Genomic DNA, 20,712 nt, shown 5'->3' on the forward strand with positions numbered 1-20,712 from the left:
TGTTGTATTAAATGTATCGTATGTGCACAGAGATTCAGCATACACATACATTGTATGAACAGTATGTTAATATCGCTATTAATTAGGAAAGGATAGTGGTAAGGGTGTTTAAACAAGCCAGAGGTTTCCAGACGGTGTAAAAAAGTTGCTTGAGATAAAAACATCTGCTAATCAATAAATTTAATGGACTAATAAATATAAGTAGAGTATTTTTTCACTCTAGTAAGACATCAGCAGCTTCCAGGCTTGTGGCTGATAAACAGAGAGCACTACGGTGTCGTCTACAGCCCCTACCCTGCCCCTCCTACCCCCCCCCCCCCCCCCTCCTCCTCCCCTGCCTCCCACAACAACACGCGTCTTATACAACAAGACCTGACCGTGAACCTCTAGCCCCCGTGTCACACCGCCTCGCGCCGCGCGAGACGCTAATCGCACGCGAGCAGCCAAGGGCCCGGAAAATAACTCTGAGCTCCAATAACTCCCCGCTCCTTAATAGCCTCCACCTCGCTCTGCCCTGATCTACAGTGCATGGCACAGTGCACGCCATCAGGGCGAGATCCACTCAATTTCCCCGTCCATATGTTGTCTTTAGAAGAGGCGCGGCGCAGTGTGCCAGATAACCCGCCATCCATTATGTGGTCGCCGGGGACTGCGCTGTGTAATACAAAAACGAGGTGTTAAGTCAATGGGTAAAAAAACGAAACCTTTGCTAGCGGCACCCTCGCCCCCCCGCTCTGTCCCCCTCTCTCCGTGGCACTCTGCCGTCACGGCGATTGGAAATCAATGGGGGTCTGGTTGTATAGACGGCCTTAAGGTGATGGATTAAATCTTTTATGTTTTGCGGCTGTGAGAAAGCTAAGGTAGTTGGTGTTGTGTGTGTGTGTGTGTGTGTGTGTGTGTGTGTGTGTGTGTGTGTGTGTGTGTGTGTGTGTGTGTGTGTGTGTGTGTGTGTGTGTGTGTGTGTGTGTGTGTGTGTTGACATGTCTTACGTTGTAACACACATTGTGAGTTGTTTAATGCCAGTTATATTGAATAAAGAGTCAGAATGACAAACTACCCGTTAACCAGTACTGCCAGGCTCGGCTACGGCCTCTTATCTGGGACATTTCTGGTTCTGCCATTTGCTGTGTTGATTTGCCACTCCATTGTTAACAATCACTACACCGTACATGGTGGTTGCCATGCCGTTCACCATGACAACGGCACAGTGGGTCTTTCACCCTGCCAGGCAGTGCCAGGCCTCGTCACTGTAACTGCTGTCGAGAGAGAGAGAGAGAGAGAGAGAGAGAGAGAGAGAGAGAGAGAGAGAGAGAGAGAGAGAGAGAGAGAGAGAGAGAGAGAGAGAGAGAGAGAGAGAGAGAGAGAGAGAGAGAGAGAGAGAGAGAGAGAGAGAGAGAGAGAGAGAGAGAGATCTCACCTCTTAAACCTCACATATCTCCCTAATGTGTCGTATTATGTTATTCCTTTGTGCAGTGTTACCCCTGCTCACAAACATACTTTGCCTCTTTTTTTACAATAATATACCACAAGAGATTGTAAAAGACATTTGGGAAGGGTGGGGGGGGGCAGTGCTTGCTGTCAGGGAAGCAGAGGGAGGGAGGGAGGGTGGAGGGAGAGGCAGACAAGGCTGGCTGCTCTAACACTCTTACACATATCGTCATATCTGTACGACCAGTGGGCTGGTGGGCGGAGGGCAAACCCTGAAGCGGAACTGACGGCTACACCTGTCTACACACCCACTCTCCCTTGCTCCTTCTCTTTCTCCCAATCTCGCTCTCCCCCCTCTCTCTCTCTCTCTCTCTCTCTCTCTCTCCCTCTCTCTCTCCCGCCCGGGGTCCCTGGGGTTAGGATTGTTTATCTCCCTCATGTTGTCTCTCTCTGTCTCCCCTTGTGCCCCCATCGGTCCACACCGCTCATCCCGGTGTCTATCTCTCTCTCACACTCTTTTGCTCTCTCTCTCTCTCTCTCTCTCTCTCTCTCTCTCTCTCTCTCTCTCTCTCTCTCTCTCTCTCTCTCTCTCTCTCTCTCTCCTATCCATGCTCCCCCGTCGGCTCCTCGACCCCTCCCACCCCACTGACTCTACCCCCCCCCCCCCCACCACCACCACCCCACAACCCCCTCCCTGCCGCCGAGATTCGCTCCTAATCCCTGGAAGTTTGGAACTAATGAACTCACCGCTGAGCCTCTGCCACGGAGCCTGGTCCCAAACTATACTGTACTTCACACTCCATTTCCTCTCCAGATGGCGTGGTGGCGCGGCCGCACCGGCGGGGAGCTCCCCTCAGCCGCGTGCACGCACACACACACACACACAAGCATGCGAATACACACGCACAGGCACACACACACACATGCACATGCGCACATACACTCTTGCACACACACGTACAAAGGGGGCGCAGGGGTGGAGATGGGAGAGCGTATACACAGATAGACGCACGCGCACGCATGGATACACACGCACGCATACACACACACACGCATACATGTGTGTGTGTATGCGTACATGTGTGTATACACAGGTACCCACAGACACAGACACAACAGAGGGTGCATAAAGGCTTGTGTACACACAAATTATACACACGCACACACGTGCATGGCATGTGCGTAATCATATCTGCCTATGCGCCATATATGCAACGTGCCGACATGCAACCACACAAGTAAAAATCCGAACAATGCCTACACACACACGCAAATGCACACGCACAGACTGACACAGTTTACTGGTGTGCAAACAGTATTCCACACACGCGCGGTAGAGGTCCGGCCGGCAGGGAGAACCTCTGTTGCTCAAGTGTGAAAGTGAAATTGTTGTTTACCTTCCCCCCTTTCTCTTTCTCATCATCATCTTTAATAATTTGGTCCGAATTTTGACTCAGTCGACACCTGCTATCATTAGATCATGACAGACCGGCCGGCACTTAATGGCCGTCTGTTCAGGACACGTCATTGTGTGCGTTTCAGTGTGTGTGTCTGTGTGTCATAGTGTCATTGTGTGTCATCTTCCATTGCGTCTTCATTGGAAATTGTCCAGCTGAAGTTATTTGTTTGGCTTTGTTGGCGGCACACATTATGAAAAAGGATCATATAGATAGAAGAACAAGATATCTGGGCTTTACTATTGTAGTATTATTATATTATTACGGTGTTATTTTCCAGAGCTTTCTGCGATGGAACGAAATGATTTTGAAATCGTTGCTCTGTATTATTTCGCATCTGCTGTCATGTCTGGCTCGGCTCAGCGCTGGAGTAAACACATGTTATAACACAGTGATTAGCATTCCCCACACTAGGCCCTGTGCTCCCTGCCATGTGATGTGGGATACATTCTCACCCTCGCTCCACACTCTCCTTTTGTCATGTTTTATTCATCCCTCTCCCTTGTCCATTAAATAGCAGTCAGTCACCAGCTAAGCAGATAGGCATACAGTGTGTACAGTAGCCATGCATAATGCTATAATGGAGGCCTGTCCGTCTGATTGACTGTCTGTGGTCCGTGCGTGAACTGCCTCTCACACCAGCCATCTTCCACTTGAGATGCATTATGCGGCCAACTGTCAGCTGATCCGCCGCTGCGGTTCAGCGAGCACAGTGTATTTTATTTTTCTTCTTCTGAACACTGAATGATCGGATTTCCCATGAATGAGGATTTAAATGAGCAGGCTGTGGATAGAATGAACTCCTGGGACTCTTTGGCCTGTGCCTATAGTGGCTTGAACTGTGAATATTGAAAATTGGTATTTAATAGTGTGTGTGTGTGTGTGTGCTTTCTTGCCTCTGTGTGTGTGTTTGTGTATGCTTTGTTGCCAGTGTGTGTGTGCGTGCGTGTGTGTGTCTGAATGTGTTTGTCTGTGTGTGCTTTGATGCCTGTGTGTGTGTGTGTGTGTGTGTGTGTGTGTGTGTGTGTGTGTGTGTGTGTGTGTGTGTGTGTGTGTGTGTGTGTGTGTGTGTGTGTGTGTGTGTGTGTGTGTGTGTGTGTGTGTGTGCGTGCGTGCCGGTGTGTGTATGTGTTTGTGTGTGTGCTTTCTAGCCTGCGCGTGTGGGTGGGTGTGTGTATGTGTTCACTTGCCCGTGTGTGTGTGCGCATGCACGCGCGCACGCTAATGCATTCATGAGTGTATGTGCTCTTTGCCTGCTCCTTGGCAGAGGCGTAAGAGTTGAAAGAAATTCCCAGTAAGTCTGCCAAGAATCACAAACAGAGATCTGAGCTGCTTCGCCAGAAAGACTGATCCTTTCCCCGGCCAGATCAGAACGGGGCTTCTGTGCCAAGCCTTGCTGTCAGTCAATGTATCAACGTGGGTTTGTGAAGTGTAGTGTGTAGTGCCTAGTGTGTAGTGTGTGTGTGTGTGTGTGTGTGTGTGTGTGTGTCTGTGCGTGTGGTGTCAGGTGTCCGGTGCAAACCAAGGTCCTGGGGGGATAGAATTGATGGGCAACTGAGAGGTCAGAGGTCAGGAGGAGGCGATGACGACGCTGTGAGCAGGGGCTCTCATTCCAAACAGACGGCACTCTGGTCAACCGGCAGAGGAGGGAAGATCCAGGCAGAGGGAGACAGCGAGGCAGACAGACGGACGGACAGTGGCTACATAATACTTGGTATTTGTGTACATACTGTGCTGCACACAGTGCACACACAATGCTGCATCGCAAGGTGATGTGTTGTGATACCTTCCCTGATTACGACCGTAAAATACACACACGCACGGACATACACACTGATGCATAATGCATCGCAGTTGCGCACGTGTGAAGAGCCGCGAAAGGTTTAGGAAATCGCTGTGTCCGGGGGAACAGGGAGGTTCTCTCCTTCTCTCCCTCCATCTCTCTTTCTTTAACGGATCTTTTTACGTTACACACACGTAACGGGATGGGGACGGGGAAGAGATGCTAGAAAGGTAATGGAGACCTTTCCACTGTTTCCTCTTTCCGTCTCACTTACGACGCTGTTTGAAGTTCAGGTTGAAATGTGCTCTGAAACTCCTAGTCAGTAGCCACGTTGAAGGGAGAGAGAGAGCGTGGTTAGCTTCCTTGTGCTGAACACAACCGGCGCCGCCCGACGTACATATTCCCGCACTTAGCGTGTAATCCCATTTTTTTTTTTGTGAATGGCTCCGCAACATTTGAGGGACTCATCTCCTCATGAGTAACACGGTGTAAGGCGGGGGGGGGCTGCAATAAGCTGTAGCCGGAGTCCGTCTAATCAGCTCTTTACTCAGCCTAATTAGCGTTCGTGGCTAAGCTAGCGGCGGCTGCACGTTTTCGGCTGCCAGATTTCAACAGCTCTGACAAGCGGGTTTCATGACTTACAAATTCCTCCGCCTCTCTCCTGCTAGTTATCTCGTAGCCTGGACTGACAGGCTAACAGATAGCGCAGGGTGGCTGCCGACAAACTGACAAGAGGAGAGCTCTCTCTCTCTCTCTCTATCTCTCTCTCTCTCTCTCTCTCTCTCTCTCTCTCTCTCTCTCTCTCTCTCTCTCTCTGTGTCTCTCTCTCTCTCTCTGTGTGTCTCTCGCTCTCTCCCCCCGTCTCTCCGTCTCTCTCTCCCCTTATCTGCCCGCATTAGTCACTCTGTCTGTGTGTGTCTGTCTGTCTGTGTCTCTCTCTCTCTCTCTGTGTCTGTGTCTCTCACTGTCTTTCTCCCTCTCTCTATCTCTGTCTGTCTGTGTGTGTCTCTCTCTCTGTCTCTCGCTCTCTCTCTCTCTCTCTCTGTCTCTCGCTCTCTCTCTCTGTCTCTCGCTCTCTCTCTCTCTCTCTCTCTGTCTCTCGCTCTCTCTCTCTCTCTCTCTCTCTCTCTCTGTCTCTCTCTGTCTCTCTCTCTCTCTGTCTCTCTTCCCTGCGTGTCAGTTATCTGCATGGCCCGCATTAGTCACTCATCCCCCCTCCAGCTTTCTGGAGCACCGCGTGTCACTTGTCACAACCCATCTAGGGTGACTGGGAGCCTGCTTAGACACACACACGGCACGCAGACACACCGACGAGACGAGTAAAGACACACGCACGCACACACAACCAAAACACAGTGGTACGCGCGCAGACATAAACACAGGGCCACAGACGGCTACATATCAAACAGGCCTGCTCCACCTGCTCGCGACTAAGCCTCATTTGTATGGATAGCATCGCAAAGTGTTTGACAGGATGCGCAACGCCACCCCTGAAGGAGGCAGAGGAAAGAGCAGAAAACATGGAAGCTTACTGTTACCTGGGCCACCTCTTCTGTGACCTCCAACACACTATTTGTCCAGCTCCTTCTCCTTCTTCTTCTTGCTCTCTCTCTTTGTAGTGCACTCACACCCAATTATTCAAAACAGGAGTTCGCTGAAGGCAAATCAGACATTAAACAGCGTCGAAAACATTCGCACAGAAGTGTTTCCACACCAACAACCACAGCAGTGGTCAGCAGGGCTGTTTGTCTTGCAGGGCTTCCCCTGTTCACCGCTACCACTGGCACCGGTGTCTACTTTAGATTGAACGGCGGGATAGGATACAGAGAGTGGATTAGCGGAGAGGCCATACAGAGCGAGAGCGTGCGGGAGAGAGAGTGATAGAGAGACCCAGTGCCGTGGCGGTGTTTGACGTTTCCGATGGGCATCCACGATGCAATGTCTGGACACGGGGAGAGGTGCGGGAGCCCTGCTGCCGGGCAGGCTTGCATCAGTGCGACCGCTCGCCGTGTGATGCGGGGGGTTTGTCTCGGCGCCGCGGCCGTTAGCCACGTGGCGAGGGCGCGGCTCGGAGTCTAGGGCAGCGTGTTAAAAAGCTGCCCTGCCCCTCCGGAAGGTCAGCCCACTTTTTTTCTCGCTCTCGGGGAAAAAAAGCAAAGGGGATCCTCGCCGCAGAAGTCGGGCGCCGCGTCCGACCCCCTGGCCGCGCCGGAGACGGGCCGCTAATGATGAGGAGGAAGGCCGGGAATCAAAGGGAAGACGAGGGGCCGGCGTCTGAGTAGGGGCGCTCCGTCGGACGCCAGGTGATTGGCGAGGGCGCTTTGAAGCAACTTGTTGGACGGATGTCCATTAATGTAAAATATCTCCCTGTTCAAAGGGCTTTATTCAAGCTCAGAGGAGCGGGGCCCACGGGCGTCGGAGCCTCTCGGCCGAAGGCACTCCCCTCTCTCTGCGAGAATGAGGGAGAAAAAAATTGAATAAATAGTTAGGGGGGGGGGGCAGGAGGGGGGTGGGGGGTTGGGGGGTTGAACCTCAATTCCGGTTGAACCACAATTCCTCTCTCTTCCCCGCAGAGCAGTCCGTCAATTCATTATTTTTGTGTGTCGTCACTAAAGCCACGGAGAATTGAAGCGCTGCGTTGGCTGTGCTCTATCAAAGGGATGGCTATCCGTTCACTCGTCTTACTGTATGTATAGTATACAAATATCCGTATGTATATATCGCTGATGCCTGAATGTCTCGCCGGCTCTTTCAGTGTGTCTGGGAACCTTGTAAACCACGGGGTCATGTGTTGTCGCTCTCCCGGCTGCCATTTATATATCTACGCTGGGATGAACGCGTCTCCTGATGCATAAGACAGACGTGTGTGTGTGTGTGTGTGTGTGTGTGTGTGTGTGTGTGTGTGTGTGTGTGTGTGTGTGTGTGTGTGTGTGTGTGTGTGTGTGTGTGTGTGTGTGTGTGTGTGTGTGTGTGTATATAAAAAAGGAAAAAACAGGAGTAAAGTAAGTGGGAAGTGAATAGAAAAAGAGAGAGGGAAGAGTTGGGGGTTTCTTATCCACCATGTAACAGGTTTATGAAACGTGAGTTATAGCTTCGTAAAACAGTGCCTCCGTTTTAAGTTACGGCGCTGTGTGTGTGTGTGTGTGTGTGTGTGTGTGTGTGTGTGTGTGTGTGTGTGTGTGTGTGTGTGTGTGTGTGTGTGTGTGTGTGTGTGTGTGTGTGTGTGTGTGTGTGTGTGTGTGTGTGTGGGTCGTCCATGGTAGCAGAAGAAGTCCAGGCGCAAAAAAATGGGCAGCCTGAACATGACCCCTTGTTAAATCCCGGCTGATCTTGGATCTGTACTTTGAAACCACATTTTATTGATGCAGAGCGCTTTCCCTCTGTATCACAGTACAGAGATATCCTAATCCAGCGGCCGGCTCTGTCTGCCTCTCTCTCCCTGGCGGTCACACAACCCCAGAATCTCACCCCACTTTGTCTTGTTGTTGTCCGGGCTCTCCTGTCATATTATTGGGCGAATGAACTATTAACTGTTGTGGGATTGATCACACGTCAGCCCAGGCTCAGGACTACATTGTAAACGTGATTGATGGGGGGCTGCCGACCGGTCCCAGTTCAGATGTCTCAGTCCTCCCTTGGGTTTGGGCAGCTGAAGACGCGATGCGCCTTCAGGACGATCAGGTTACCGTGGCTCCTGGTTTCTCGCCACAGCCGCCGTCTCCTCCTCCTGCTCCTGCTCCTCCTTAACCAACCACTCCTTTTCCAGCAACCCCATCCCCACCTCTTCTTCCCCAACCACCTCTTCCTCCACCACCACCACCTCCTCCTCAACCACTTCTTCCTCCACAACCACCTCCGCCGCCTCCCTCCTCCTCCTCCTCCTCCTCCTCCCCTTCCATCCATCAACCCAACGATCTGTGGCTTCTTTACAAGGCTGTCTCTTTACGACCTGCGTCTCGAGAGTGTCTTTGAGGCTTAGAGGGGGACTATATTGTTGCGACAGTCACGACTACTGTCTGTCAGATATGTAGAGTGCAAATGTGTGCACAAACATATGCACACATAAGAAATACACACACACACACACACACACAGAAAATACACACACACGCACACACACACAGAAAATACACACACAAACGTACATAAACATAGAGCACGTGCACACTCGCTCAAAAGCCCAAACTCCTTGATCGGAGTTGACAACTTCTAAGCGATACTGTTTCCTTATGCTACCTAACCAAAAACACATTTAGAAAAAAAAGACTAAATATTATTTTTCCTCGTCTTTTGACGCTTAACTTCAGTATTATTTTCTTTCTTACTTTTCACAAAATGTTCATGTTTTCATGAGTTTCCATCCTTTAGACTGCAATCACACACACACACACACTCAAACACGATTTTATTTACCTGAATCCCACCCCTCCATATCTCTCTTAAACTCTCATATTTGCCCAGCCTCACATCTTGTTTACATCTATTTATTAATTAAAATCCTTATTTTCCCGTGGCCTGGATTCCACTGTCGTTTGTAGTGGAGAAAGGAGGATTCCGACAGTGAGGGCAGACTATGGCCTTGTTTTTTATTCAGGCTACACACACGCGAGTACCTTTCCCCATTCAGTCCATATGGAGAACGCAGATTGCAGAATGCTCTTGTTGTCGGGGGCATTTTCCTCCACTTGTGATACACTAAGTGGGCGAAATTGTGTAGGAGATTGCTTTTTCTTTCCTTTATTTTTAAAGGTATAGGTGGATGTATTCCGCTGGCATGGCAGCACTTTATAGTGACAGAGGTGTGATGGTAATGTTGCTTATTGTGCTAAAGGTCAACACCATTTGTATGCTCTCACCGCCGGATATATGTGGAAAATATGTATGGGCACTTTATATATACGTGTAAGTGTTATATAAACGTTGTTCCCATGTTTGTAGAATGTTCTGCCATTCTGTCATCATGTTTCTCAATTCTTTTTAGATATTTAATCATAGTTTTCTGCACACACTCTTCTGTGCATACGGGACACAGACGACCCCAGCGATCTTTTGCTACCGAAGAAGCTGTAGTTCTGATCGTATTCCATTAAAATAGCTACGTTACAGGGGCACAGTCCTGAACGCAGCGACCCGAGTTCGATTCCTGCCCGTGGTCATTTGCAAAAAAAAAAAAAAACGTCCTTGTGTGCGTGTGTGTGTGTTTGCGTGTGTGTGTGTGTGTGTGTGTTTGTCTATGTGCGTGTGCGTTGCGTCTACAGTCGGAGGCCAGGGAGACGATCGCGGCCGCGCTGGGCGAGCTGGACCTGGGCAGGACGGAGAAGTGCGTGCGGGTCAACTCGGTGTCCAGCGGCCTGGCGGAGGAGGACCTGCGGGTCATCCTGGGGGCCGAGGCCCTGCCCACTGCCCTCATGCTGCCCAAGGTGGAGGGCGTGGAGGAGGTGCAGTGGGTGAGTCCCCCCCCCCCCCCCCCCCCCCCCCCCCTCGTCCCAAACAGTGTTATAATGGGGCGATGCTGTGGAGTCACAACGGATGCCGAACCTGAGTGGTGTATGCATTAGCGTAGCACGGATACAAGCAGAGTCTCCCTTCAACTAGCCTCTATAATTGCTATAGTGCTTTTCTAACCTGTGGCTACTCAAGAGTGCTTCACAATCAGTGCGTTCATAATTGCATTCATACACGTGTCGACCATGCAAGGGAGCAGGCAGCTCATCCAGAGGAGTAACGGTTAGGACATTGTAACATTTACTAAACATTTAGGGACAGTTTGCAGATGATTTTATCCGAAGCGACTGACAATATAGTACATTTGCTCGAAGAAACCGCAACACTCTGCTATAGGAGCAACCTGGGCTCGAACCGGCAACCTTCGTGTCGTAAGACCCTCCTGAGCGACGAAGCAGTTTGACGAGGTGTCTCATGTAATGAATCCACCTCATACGGTTCGGCCACGCGGATGTGTCCCGAGTGAGATGTCAAAGCAGTATCAGAGTATGATGGGACTGCGCCGCTACAGAAGCAGCCCTCTTGATCACCCCCCCCCCCCCCCCCCCCCCCCAGAGGAGATCCGCAGTAAAACCGCCTTATGCTTCACAAAGCAAAACACAACCCCAAAAAAGATCCATGAGACCTCCTTTGCTCTGGTTGCTTTTAGAGGAGAACGCACAGCCCAGCTCTCGCGTTCCGTAACTGCTGCAGGAAAAACGCACCAGAGACCCCGATGGGGGAGACTTCAAAGCAGTCATAACAAACTTTTCCATATCATAGCAGTTTAAAACGGGAATTAATTCCCGTGGCAGATCGGAGAAAGAAGCCCCTGTTTCTCTTGGCCCGGGTCCAAGAGGCAGATGGCACTCGTGCACATGAGCCGCCGGACGGTTGACGGGTCGCTGTAGCCTGACGTTTCCCAACAGGCTCCCTACCAGCGTTGACCTCGGGACCAGTAGATGCCTGGATCGTATCGCCGGCGTCTCACAGGCCGAGAGCGCTGCGTTGCTGTGTTCGGCGGGACATTGTCGCTGACTTTTGTTCAATGCGTTGGCAGAACGCCCGCCGTTTGTCCAAACATCGGCGCATTCATTCAAAGTGACCTCTGTTTCTCAGATGTCAACGATAAGCAACATTAAACTTGATGGATACGGACCGCGGCGAGGATCCCAGAGCTAAGGCCTATTTACAGTCACACGACGGTAGTGGAATAATATTTGTACACGCATATTTTCTTTGGTATCCAAAGTTCTTGTTCTGGAAGTTGCCTTTGATGCGCGACAGGGGTGTGTTGCTCATCATGAGTGTGTGTAGCCTACCTGTAGGCATCTTTGATAGAAACCCACACCAAAATGGCATGCATCTGTACTCACTGCAAATCATGTGTATTTACTGTACGAAAAATGGATCACACATTTTCTCAAGACTGTATAGTCCAAACATGACCCAGAGGTAGTGCAGTCCACCAGGTGACTGACAAACCTAAATGAAAAGGTTCCCAGTGTTTCTGACCGTCCCCCTGGCTCTCTATACAGGGGGGCCTTCAGGAGACAGTGACATCATTAACGCATGCCCAGGCTTTGATCGGCTCCATATGGGACGCTCCACCCAACTAGTGAAGACCCACTTTCTCCTCTCTCTCTCTCTCTCTCTCTCTCTCTCTCTCTCTCTCTCTCTCTCTCTCTCTCTCTCTCTCTCTCTCTCTCTCTCTCTCTCTCTCTCTCTCTCTCTCTCATTCTTTTGCTATTCATCTGTGGCTCTCTCTCCCTCTCTTTTGTTTTCTCACGCTCTCCCCCTCTCCCTCGGATCCTCGCATTAGGAAGACGAGAATGTTTCTTTATGTGGGTTGTGTTTACATTTCTGTGTTTAACGTCTGGCTGACGGCCTTAAATTCCCAACATCACAGCAAACGGAAGCTCTTGAGGAGGGGGGGGGGGGGGAGGGGGGGTGAAGAAGAGGTTTTAAGAGGAGTCTAAGAAAGGGGGGGGGGGGGTGGAGGGGCGGGCATCCAGTCAGGCCTATGCCCTCTGTTATGTGCATGCATACACACAAACAAACAGAATTTTCTTAAACCAAATCCCACCCCCCATTTCTCTCTCTCTCTCTCTCTCTCTCTCTCTCTCTCTCTCTCTCTCTCTCTCTCTCTCTCTCTCTCTCTCTCTCTCTCTCTCTCTCTCTCTCTCTCTCTCTCTCTCTCTCTCTCTCTCTCTCTCTCTCTCTCTGTCTCTCCCTCTTGGTCTCTCTCTCTTTCACTCTTTTACACACACACCCCACACTCTAGTGCGTAGACACAAACGGGGCATACAGGGTCTCGGGACCAGAAGCAGGAAGTGTTTAACTAGTGGTTTTAATTAGAACACGTCTATTTCCTGCTTTCTTTCTTTTCTTCCCACTATAATTGCTGACAGGTGTTCACAGATTCTCTCCCTTTCACTCAGCCTTTTCTTCCTTCGTTCCCTTTCTCGTTGCACAAAACACGTCTTGTGAGCTGGGTTTTGCGGGGAAATAAAGGCCTTGGAGGAAGTCATCGAGAGAAGTGTTCACAATCTCGTGTTTTGGCCCACATCAAGCTAGTTTGGACAACTGGTAAATGCTGTGGAACAACATGTTATTATTTTGCAGTCATAGACCTGCAGAGAGAGAGAGAGATAGTGTGTGTGTGTGTGTGTGTGTGTGTGTGTGTGTGTGTGTGTGTGTGTGTGTGTGTGTGTGTGTGTGTGTGTGTGTGTGTGTGTGTGTGTGTGTGTGTGTGTGTGTGTGTGTGGAAGAAGGAACAAATGTATGAAAGTTTTAAAGACAACATTTAATACAATGTAAGATAAGTATGTAAACTAGGGATGTCCCGATCCAGCTTTTTGCACTTCCGATCCGATACCGATATTGTAGCTTTTAGCATCGGCCGATACCGATACCGGCCGATCCTAGCATGTATTAAAGATTAAAGATATTTACTTATTTTGTTGTACTACTCATGTTGAAAAGGGTTTTACTCTTAAGAACAACTAGCCAACTTAATTAGGTTAGTTTGAATAATCCACAATAGTTGGTAATGAGAAGCTGACCTGTTTATTCAGGGTTAAATAAACACAAAATAGACAAAATAATATATAGTCAAATTACCACACACACACTGAATTGGCATCAGTGCTCTGTTCTTGAACAACAAGAGTGTAAACAATATTGTAAACAATATAACATTATATATAAAAGCAACACACACAAAACCTGAGTAGAAAATATTCAAATTACCACACACACACACTGAATTGGCATCAGTGCTCTGCTCTTGAACAACTAGAGTGTAAACCAAGGCTTAAAAAGCCAACACTAGGTGTGCGCTAGGTGTGCTGAACAACGCGGACCGGATTTAGGGGGAAAAGCTGAAAAAAACTGGAATGGATTACCTACATTGGTGCGCTCGAAAAACACGGACCGGAGTTTTGAAAACAAACTGGATCGGGAGTCCGGATCGGGATTTTCCCGTGCAGGCCGATCCGATACCGATATGCATTTTTTTGCTAATATCGGCGGCCGATCCGATCCAAATATCGGATCGGGACATCCCTAATGTAAACCAATGAGCTAGGGATGAATCATGTATATAAATAATATATGTTGTTATATATATATATATATGTATATATATATACATGTGTGTTTTTGTGCGTGTGATCACATGTCGATTGCATCCTCTTTTGTGTCCCTTTCTCTTGTTTGTTTGTTTATTCGTGGGTCCGACGCTGCCTTCACGTCGTAAGCTCTCCGTGTCCCCTCTCTCCTCCCCGTCCCTCCTCACGGACAGACGGCGGCGGCAGGGGCAGTAAATCCCACCTCTTGTTTATTTTCCTCCTCTTTTTATTGATATTAGCACTGGAACCTCCAGAGTGATTTGTTGCTAAAAGATGGACTTACTTGTTCCCCTTTGTGTGGCGGTCTTTGGCTTCGCCGGGGCCCCGTCCCCCCGGCCCTGGTGTGACTGACAGGCCTTATTGGGCTATAACAGGCGTAACTCCCTCCCTTTGTCCGCCCACAATTCTCACACAAATTCGGAGCCGTGCACATTCTTTGCTCGCCACACTATTTGGTTGTGCACCGGGACCCGAAGAATGGCCGCCCGGTGCTCCTCTCCTGTTCACCTCCTCCTACTCCTCCTCCTCCTACTCCTCCCCCTCCTCTTCCTCCTCTTGTCCCACTCCCCCCCCGCCCCCCCCCCCCCCTCCCTCTTCCCCCTCCCTCCCTCCCTCCCTCGTCTCTTTCGGGAGCTTCCCTCTGTGAAATGAACACTTCAGCAGGCCGGAAACATTTAATCTGCACCCCTCCCCCCCCCCCCCCCCCCCAAACCCCCCCTTTTGAAGAAAATTAATTGAAACTTGTCCCGCTACAACTATAGCCCTTCTTTCTACAGCTCTTGTCTCCCCCCCCTCCCCCCTCCTCCCCCCCCTCCCCTCTTCTTGTGATCAGGAAGTACGTTCCTTGCCGGTCTTGTGTCTCTACAGCCAGGCCTCCTCTAATGGCCACTGATGCGGTGGGTTATTTTTTGTGTTGTGGCTAATAGTGAGCACCGCCATTGAAAGGGGGGGGGGGGGGGGTGAGGGAAGAGGGGGAGGGGGTCCTCAGGACGGAGAGCTGTTGGCGGCTAATGGCCGCCTCTTCTCTGGAACAAGACGGAAGAATGAGCGAGCGCCCGCCACGCCTTTCCTTGCGGCGTGAATCGGGCCCTTCAAGCCCATTACGGGCTGAAGCGCAGGGTACGCCGGGAGCACGTAAACATGTAATCAGAGGTGTTGCCGGGGCCCCACAGCCGCCGCCCGCCGCTAGCGCGGGAGAGCTGTCATTCGTTTCTATCGTCGTCTCTTTCATTTTCTTCGGCCCATGTTCAAGGCAGGGCCGCTGATAGATTTGTTGTTCTGCGCGAGGGTTCCTGGAGAGGGGGCGCGCTACGCTAACACGCGCTGTGTACGATCGAGGGAGAATGTCGTCGCCAAATGTACGCCGTCCCCCTTGACGGACTTGACCGGCAAAATAAATCATGGTTTTCTCCCCCTCCCTCGCCCATCCCCTCGTTGCTCGGGCCCTCTCTCTCGCTTCTCCTCCCCCTTTTCACCTGTTCTTTTTTTTTTTGTTGGGCAGGGGGGTTATTATGCTAAACCCCCCCCCAGCGTTGGTTTCTATGTTGCCATAGCAGCCATGCTCCTGTGGGGTTGTGACCTCAGATGATTACAGTACAAAGCCTATTGGGTCTTGAAAACCTCTTTGAAGATGAAAAGTCTTTGATGGTTTGTGTTTATGCAAATCTCTCAGATATGATTTATCCAACTGAGATTGAATGGGGAGATGATTAAAATTGGCCCGATTCTCTTTTCTTTTCTTTTTTTTTCTCTAAATCCCTCAATGGCGTGGCCGGGCCCTTTGAGCGGAGAACAAGTGTGGCATGAGTGCGGCCGTTTGGGGGGCTACTCTGGTCGGGCCTTGAAACAAAAAAAGAAGACCCCCCAAAGATCGGGGGCGCCTTACCTGAGCTTCTCTATACCTGTTTTTTTTCTTCTTGACCAGTGAAAGAGAGGACAAGGAAAAGGAGAAGAAGAAAAAGAGGGAACATGGATTTAGACATTTTGTGCTCGGGAGCTGAGAACCCCTGCCCCTTCTTTTTCTTCTCTCTCTCTTCTTTTTCTATTTCCCCTCCCTTTTTGCTTTTTTTCCGGGGAACCGGTCTTTGAAAGGAAATATCTGAGCGAGGGGGCTTTTGTGTGTTTCCAGATGATGGATTTTGGAATTTTGGCTCCCCCACTGGCAGTCCAGGGCTGGCTGTGAAGCGGTCTGCTGGAAAGGAATCGCAGCTCTTTGGTCTTCAAAGGCCTAAACTCGGTTCTAAAGCCCTTCTTAGGTGAGCCCGCACTATTAGCAGGACCCGCGCGGCATAAACGCCTCGGCAAAGTGTCATATCACACTCTGATTGTTGCTCCCATCTCTTCCCTGCTCCCTGACACCGTGGGGGCGGTGGGGGGGGGGGGCTGCAAAAAATAGAATAATGTAGGAGTGGTATCGCGCTCGGAAAAACATTCCAAATCGCGTTTCCTCCGCTCTTTTCTTTTAAGGTTTGCGTGTCGGTGTGTATGTTTATGTGTGTGTGCGAGTATCTGGTGTGTGCGGGGTTGGGGACGGGAGAGTCTTTGAGTGTGTCTTAGAGTCTCTTTGAATATGTGCGTTTGTATCTGTGTGTCTGTGTGTCAGTGGCTCTGCGTCTTGGTGTGTGTGCGTGTGAAAGTGGGTATGCGTCTGGGTTTGTGTTTGCATGCCCAGTGTGTGCGTTTGTCATTGTGTATGCGTGTGGGTTTGTGTCTTTATACCCGGTGTGTGTGTGTGTGTGTGTCATTGGGTATGCGTCTGGGTTTGTGTTTGTATACCAAGTGTGTGTGTGTGTGTGTCATTTTGTATCAGTGTGGGTATGTGTCTCTATACCCAATGTGTGTTTGTGTGTGTGTCATTGTGTATGTGTGTGGGTTTGTGTCGGTATACCCAGTGTGTGTGTGTGTTCCATGGTGTATCTCTGGGGACACTGTAGCTTCTCAGTACCTCAGGAGAGAAGGTGGCACATCGACTTCAGACGGGTGGGGGGGGGGGGGGGGGGGGGGGGGGGGGGGGGGGGGGGGCGGCGGTAGGGGAACCCCTGGCGTCGAAGGAGACATTATTCCTCTCCTCGCTCGGCTCGCGTCCCTCCCACAGCCGCTCTCGTTATGCTCCGAAACCGAGAGAAGAAACGCTCCCGATTGCTTTCTGGCAAAAGACTAAAAACGGACGAAACCGGTAATAGAGGTGTCAAGATTTATGTGCAGAGAGAGAGAGAGAGATAGAGAGAGAGTGGGAGAGAGAGAGAGAGAGAAAAAAAACTAGTTTTCTTAGGAGAAAATGTCTCCTTTTACCCACCTGACAATTTGCTTTGACACACACAGTTTGATATCTCAGTCTGTTTTTCCTGTGTGTGTTTGTTTTGCATTCATATTAGTTGGCAACACATAAATGGCTGTGCTCAGCCAGGGATCCCACATGTCATCAGTGAGGTACAGGATATCGTTTCCTCCTTGGTGTTCCGCCTTTGTTGTGTACAATATTTCCGCTATTTTGGCGGCTACAGAGTCTATAGAAACGGGTTTAATCACGCAAAGCTCACACTTTGAAAAACACCTGCGAAAGCACCCCCACACAACGCCTTGCCCCTGTAACGATTTGACAGTTTAACCGAATAGAAAGCTCTCTTTAACAAACTCAAGGTGTGTGTACACAGTTAAAAATAATACATATTCTGGCTAATTACGCTGGACGGGTTTCCACGTCTTGTATTCAATTATTTAAAATAAATTGTCTTTGTATCGGTGGCTCCCAGATAACAACATCTCTGTCGCCGCGGCGATTGCCGTCGCATTTTCAGTTTGTCGACAGGTTCCGGAGCCACTTGAAAGGACGGCCGCTGACGGAGCCGATTCGCCTGGTCACCTTCGTGGAGACCGCTGTGGGTCTGCTCTACTTTAAGGTAAAAAGATAAAACGCAACCCCCGCCCCCCCTCAACGCAAACTGCCTCGCTCAGCACATTCTCCTGGTTGTTTGTTTGTGTCCCGTTCCCTTTGGAAGAAAGAGGCGGCATTGGCGTGTGAGGCTCCGCGTGCGTCCAGAGCACAAGATGAGAGGGATCGAATGTATTGTGACAGTCTTTCAAAATGTTTGAAAGACTCTCTCTCTCTCTCTCTCTCTTCTGCCCATGTCTCCCACTCCCTCCCTCCACCTCTTTCTCTCTCGCTTTTCTGCCCATGCCTCCCACTCCTTCCCTCCATCCCTCCCTCCCTCCCTCCCTCTCTCTCTCCTTCCCTCCCTCTCTCTCTCCTTCTCTCTTTTCTGCCCATGCTTCTCTCCCTTTCTTTCTCTCTCTCTCTCTCTCTCTCTCTCTCTCTCTCTCTCTCTCTCTCTCTCTCTCTCTCTCTCTCTCTCTCTCTCTCTCTCTCTCTCTCTCTCGTGACATGTTTTAATTAGACCAAGGTTCAGTATCACATGGGACAGGGTTTTAATCACATTTTGGCCGACATGAGAGTCTGGTAACAGAGTGACCTTCAGCCACGCAGGGGGAAGAGGGCCAGGGTTGGTCTGATTTTGGGCAAGACACGTGGTCCTAGATCGTTTTATTTGTCTTTTTCTTTATTTTTTTCAATGTGTGTGTGTGTGTGTGTGTGTGTGTGTGTGTGTGTGTGTGTGTGTGTGTGTGTGTGTGTGTGTGTGTGTGTGTGTGTGTGTGTGTGTGTGTGTGTGTGTGTGTGTGTGTGTGTGTGAGCGCTTCGCCCCAGACAGAACCATAGGACACGAGCTCCAGTGAAATAAAGCCTGTCCCAGCGAGCGGTTGATTTGGACACCGGCCTATTGTCCTTTTGTTGTTCAAAGCGCAACATCACATTTCCAGCCGTGTTTTGGCTTTCTCTCTGCTTGCCAACGTCGTGGCATACCTATCATTTGGCTCTCTGGATAGAACCACCCCTCACAGCACTCCCAATCGATTGTCTGCAGAGTAGACCAACGAAAAATGTCAAACTGAAGCGTTGCCTTCACTTTGGACATGCAGAGTGTTTGGTTGCATATAGGCATGTGTTTATGTATCTATGCCATACATCCATAAGTACATACATACATAAGATACACTTACAACTCACAGATGTACGTTTCCTATTTACACTGTCTAACCTGTCCGTTGTGCGCGCTTGTGTGTGCGTTTGTGTGTGTAAACAGGAGGTGTGTGAAGAGGTTCGTCGGCTGGCCCCCAGTGCCGGTCTTCATCACGATGGGGTTGTCTTTGGTTCTGATGACTTCTGCGCCAGTATAGGTAGACACTCCCCACAAGCGCCCTTCACTATGATCACGATTCACCATTTAGGAGATGCATTTATCCAGGGGGGAACTGCCCTGAAAAAAGGTGCAGGGCATTCAGGTGAAGGTATGGGCAATGTATGTTGCACAACTAGGCCAAGCAGGTAGACTGGGGGTATCGAACCCAGAACCTTTTGACTGAGAGTCAAAACCAGTAGCCTGGACTCTATAATGCGTTTACACATCAGGTAGAGAGAGACGGCCTCTTTGGGGTAATGTGGTGATTTCAATAAAACTACTAAAGCAAATGAGCTGGGAAATAGTTTCATATTCAGCTGTTCAAGGCTTTTGGTGTTTTGGTGATGAGAGATTTTACATCTCTGCACAAAAAACATCAATCCTGTTCTACATGACTATTGAGTCATTTTCATAGTGGGCGGTATGAACGAGAACTCGACTAGTCTGTGAATATTTAAACAAAGTCTTTCGACATGAATTTATAACAACTGACGAAAGCCACCATAGATATTCTCTTTAGCCGTAGATAAAGTCATTGCATCTGAGGGATCATAATCAGCCTTACCAGTGTTGGAATCATCAACATAATAACACGCATTAGCGCAATAACAGTCATCTTAAAGTTAGCCGGCGCGGGATCTTGGCCTCGCTTTGATTGCAACGTTAAGCACAGTCAGCGACGCCGCGATCGCATAATGACGTCCCCAGAGGCGGCTGCTTAGCGCACGCACTAACACACGATTAGAACACACCATTGATTATGGACAAGGTAATCAGTCTCCTCCCCGGACCGCGTATGTAGATCAGTGCACGGTGATACCTCTTGAAACACTCGCAGAAAAAAACACAATGGACACCCAACAGTACCAGGGAGAATTTACTGTTACTTAAAAACGAATTGCTCACATATTCTTAATATTTAGGATTTAATATTCCTTAAATTGTAAATATCAACAGCTAAATTTGGATTTATCCGTAGCCCGTTTCAAGTGGCTTATCCTGACAAACTGGCCCGATTGATCCAGTGGTTCATCTCCCGATCGATAATCAATGGCCGGGCGGCGCTAATCAAAGCGTGGGCGTGTCCCCTGGCAGGCGCCACTCGGACCAAAGACGCCCGGGAGCTGCTGTACGTGCGGCAGAAGGTGGTGGCGACCAGCAAGGCGTTCGGCCTGCAGGCCATCGACCTGGTCTACATCGACTACAAGGACACGGACGGCCTGAGGCGGCAGGCCCGCGAGGGGGCTCTCATGGGCTTCACAGGTGACCCCACCCCCACGCATGCACATGCGCATACACACGTAAGCGCACACACACACACACACACACACACGTAAGCACATGCGTGCGTACAGATACACATGCGCGCATACACGTACACACACGCACACATGCAAGCCCCCATGCACGCACACAAGCACACATACACACATGCGCACACACACACACACACACACACACACACACACACACACACACACACACACACACACACACTAGGTCCAGGGCTCATCATAAGTCTACCTATTTAGATGATTTTGATCACTGAGGATCTGCTGGTTTATTTGTATATTTACTGTCTTAAGAAAAGATGAAACAAACAAAAACCATTGTCACTTGACTGTTTTGTGAATTAGCACTGCAAGGTTTTATTGTCGGCGTTATAGTGGTGTATATTTATCCGTTTTGAGTGT

At 49.9% G+C, this 20,712-nt stretch overlaps 1 protein-coding gene across 1 annotated transcript in view; it reads left to right on the plus strand.

Moving 5' to 3' along the window:
- The window catches only part of clybl (citrate lyase beta like), a 55,981-nt gene that overhangs the window by 29,832 nt on the left and 5,437 nt on the right, over positions 1-20,712 (plus strand). The window contains exons 3-6 of the mRNA XM_056580053.1: positions 9,927-10,115; positions 17,582-17,683; positions 18,923-19,016; positions 20,114-20,281. Of these exons, the coding sequence (XP_056436028.1) occupies positions 9,927-10,115; positions 17,582-17,683; positions 18,923-19,016; positions 20,114-20,281 (553 nt within the window). The remainder of the gene's footprint in view (positions 1-9,926; positions 10,116-17,581; positions 17,684-18,922; positions 19,017-20,113; positions 20,282-20,712) is intronic.

The sequence above is a fragment of the Gadus chalcogrammus genome, chromosome 20 (genome assembly GCF_026213295.1).
Source record: "Gadus chalcogrammus isolate NIFS_2021 chromosome 20, NIFS_Gcha_1.0, whole genome shotgun sequence".
In the NCBI taxonomy this organism is placed as follows: Eukaryota; Metazoa; Chordata; class Actinopteri; order Gadiformes; family Gadidae; genus Gadus; species Gadus chalcogrammus.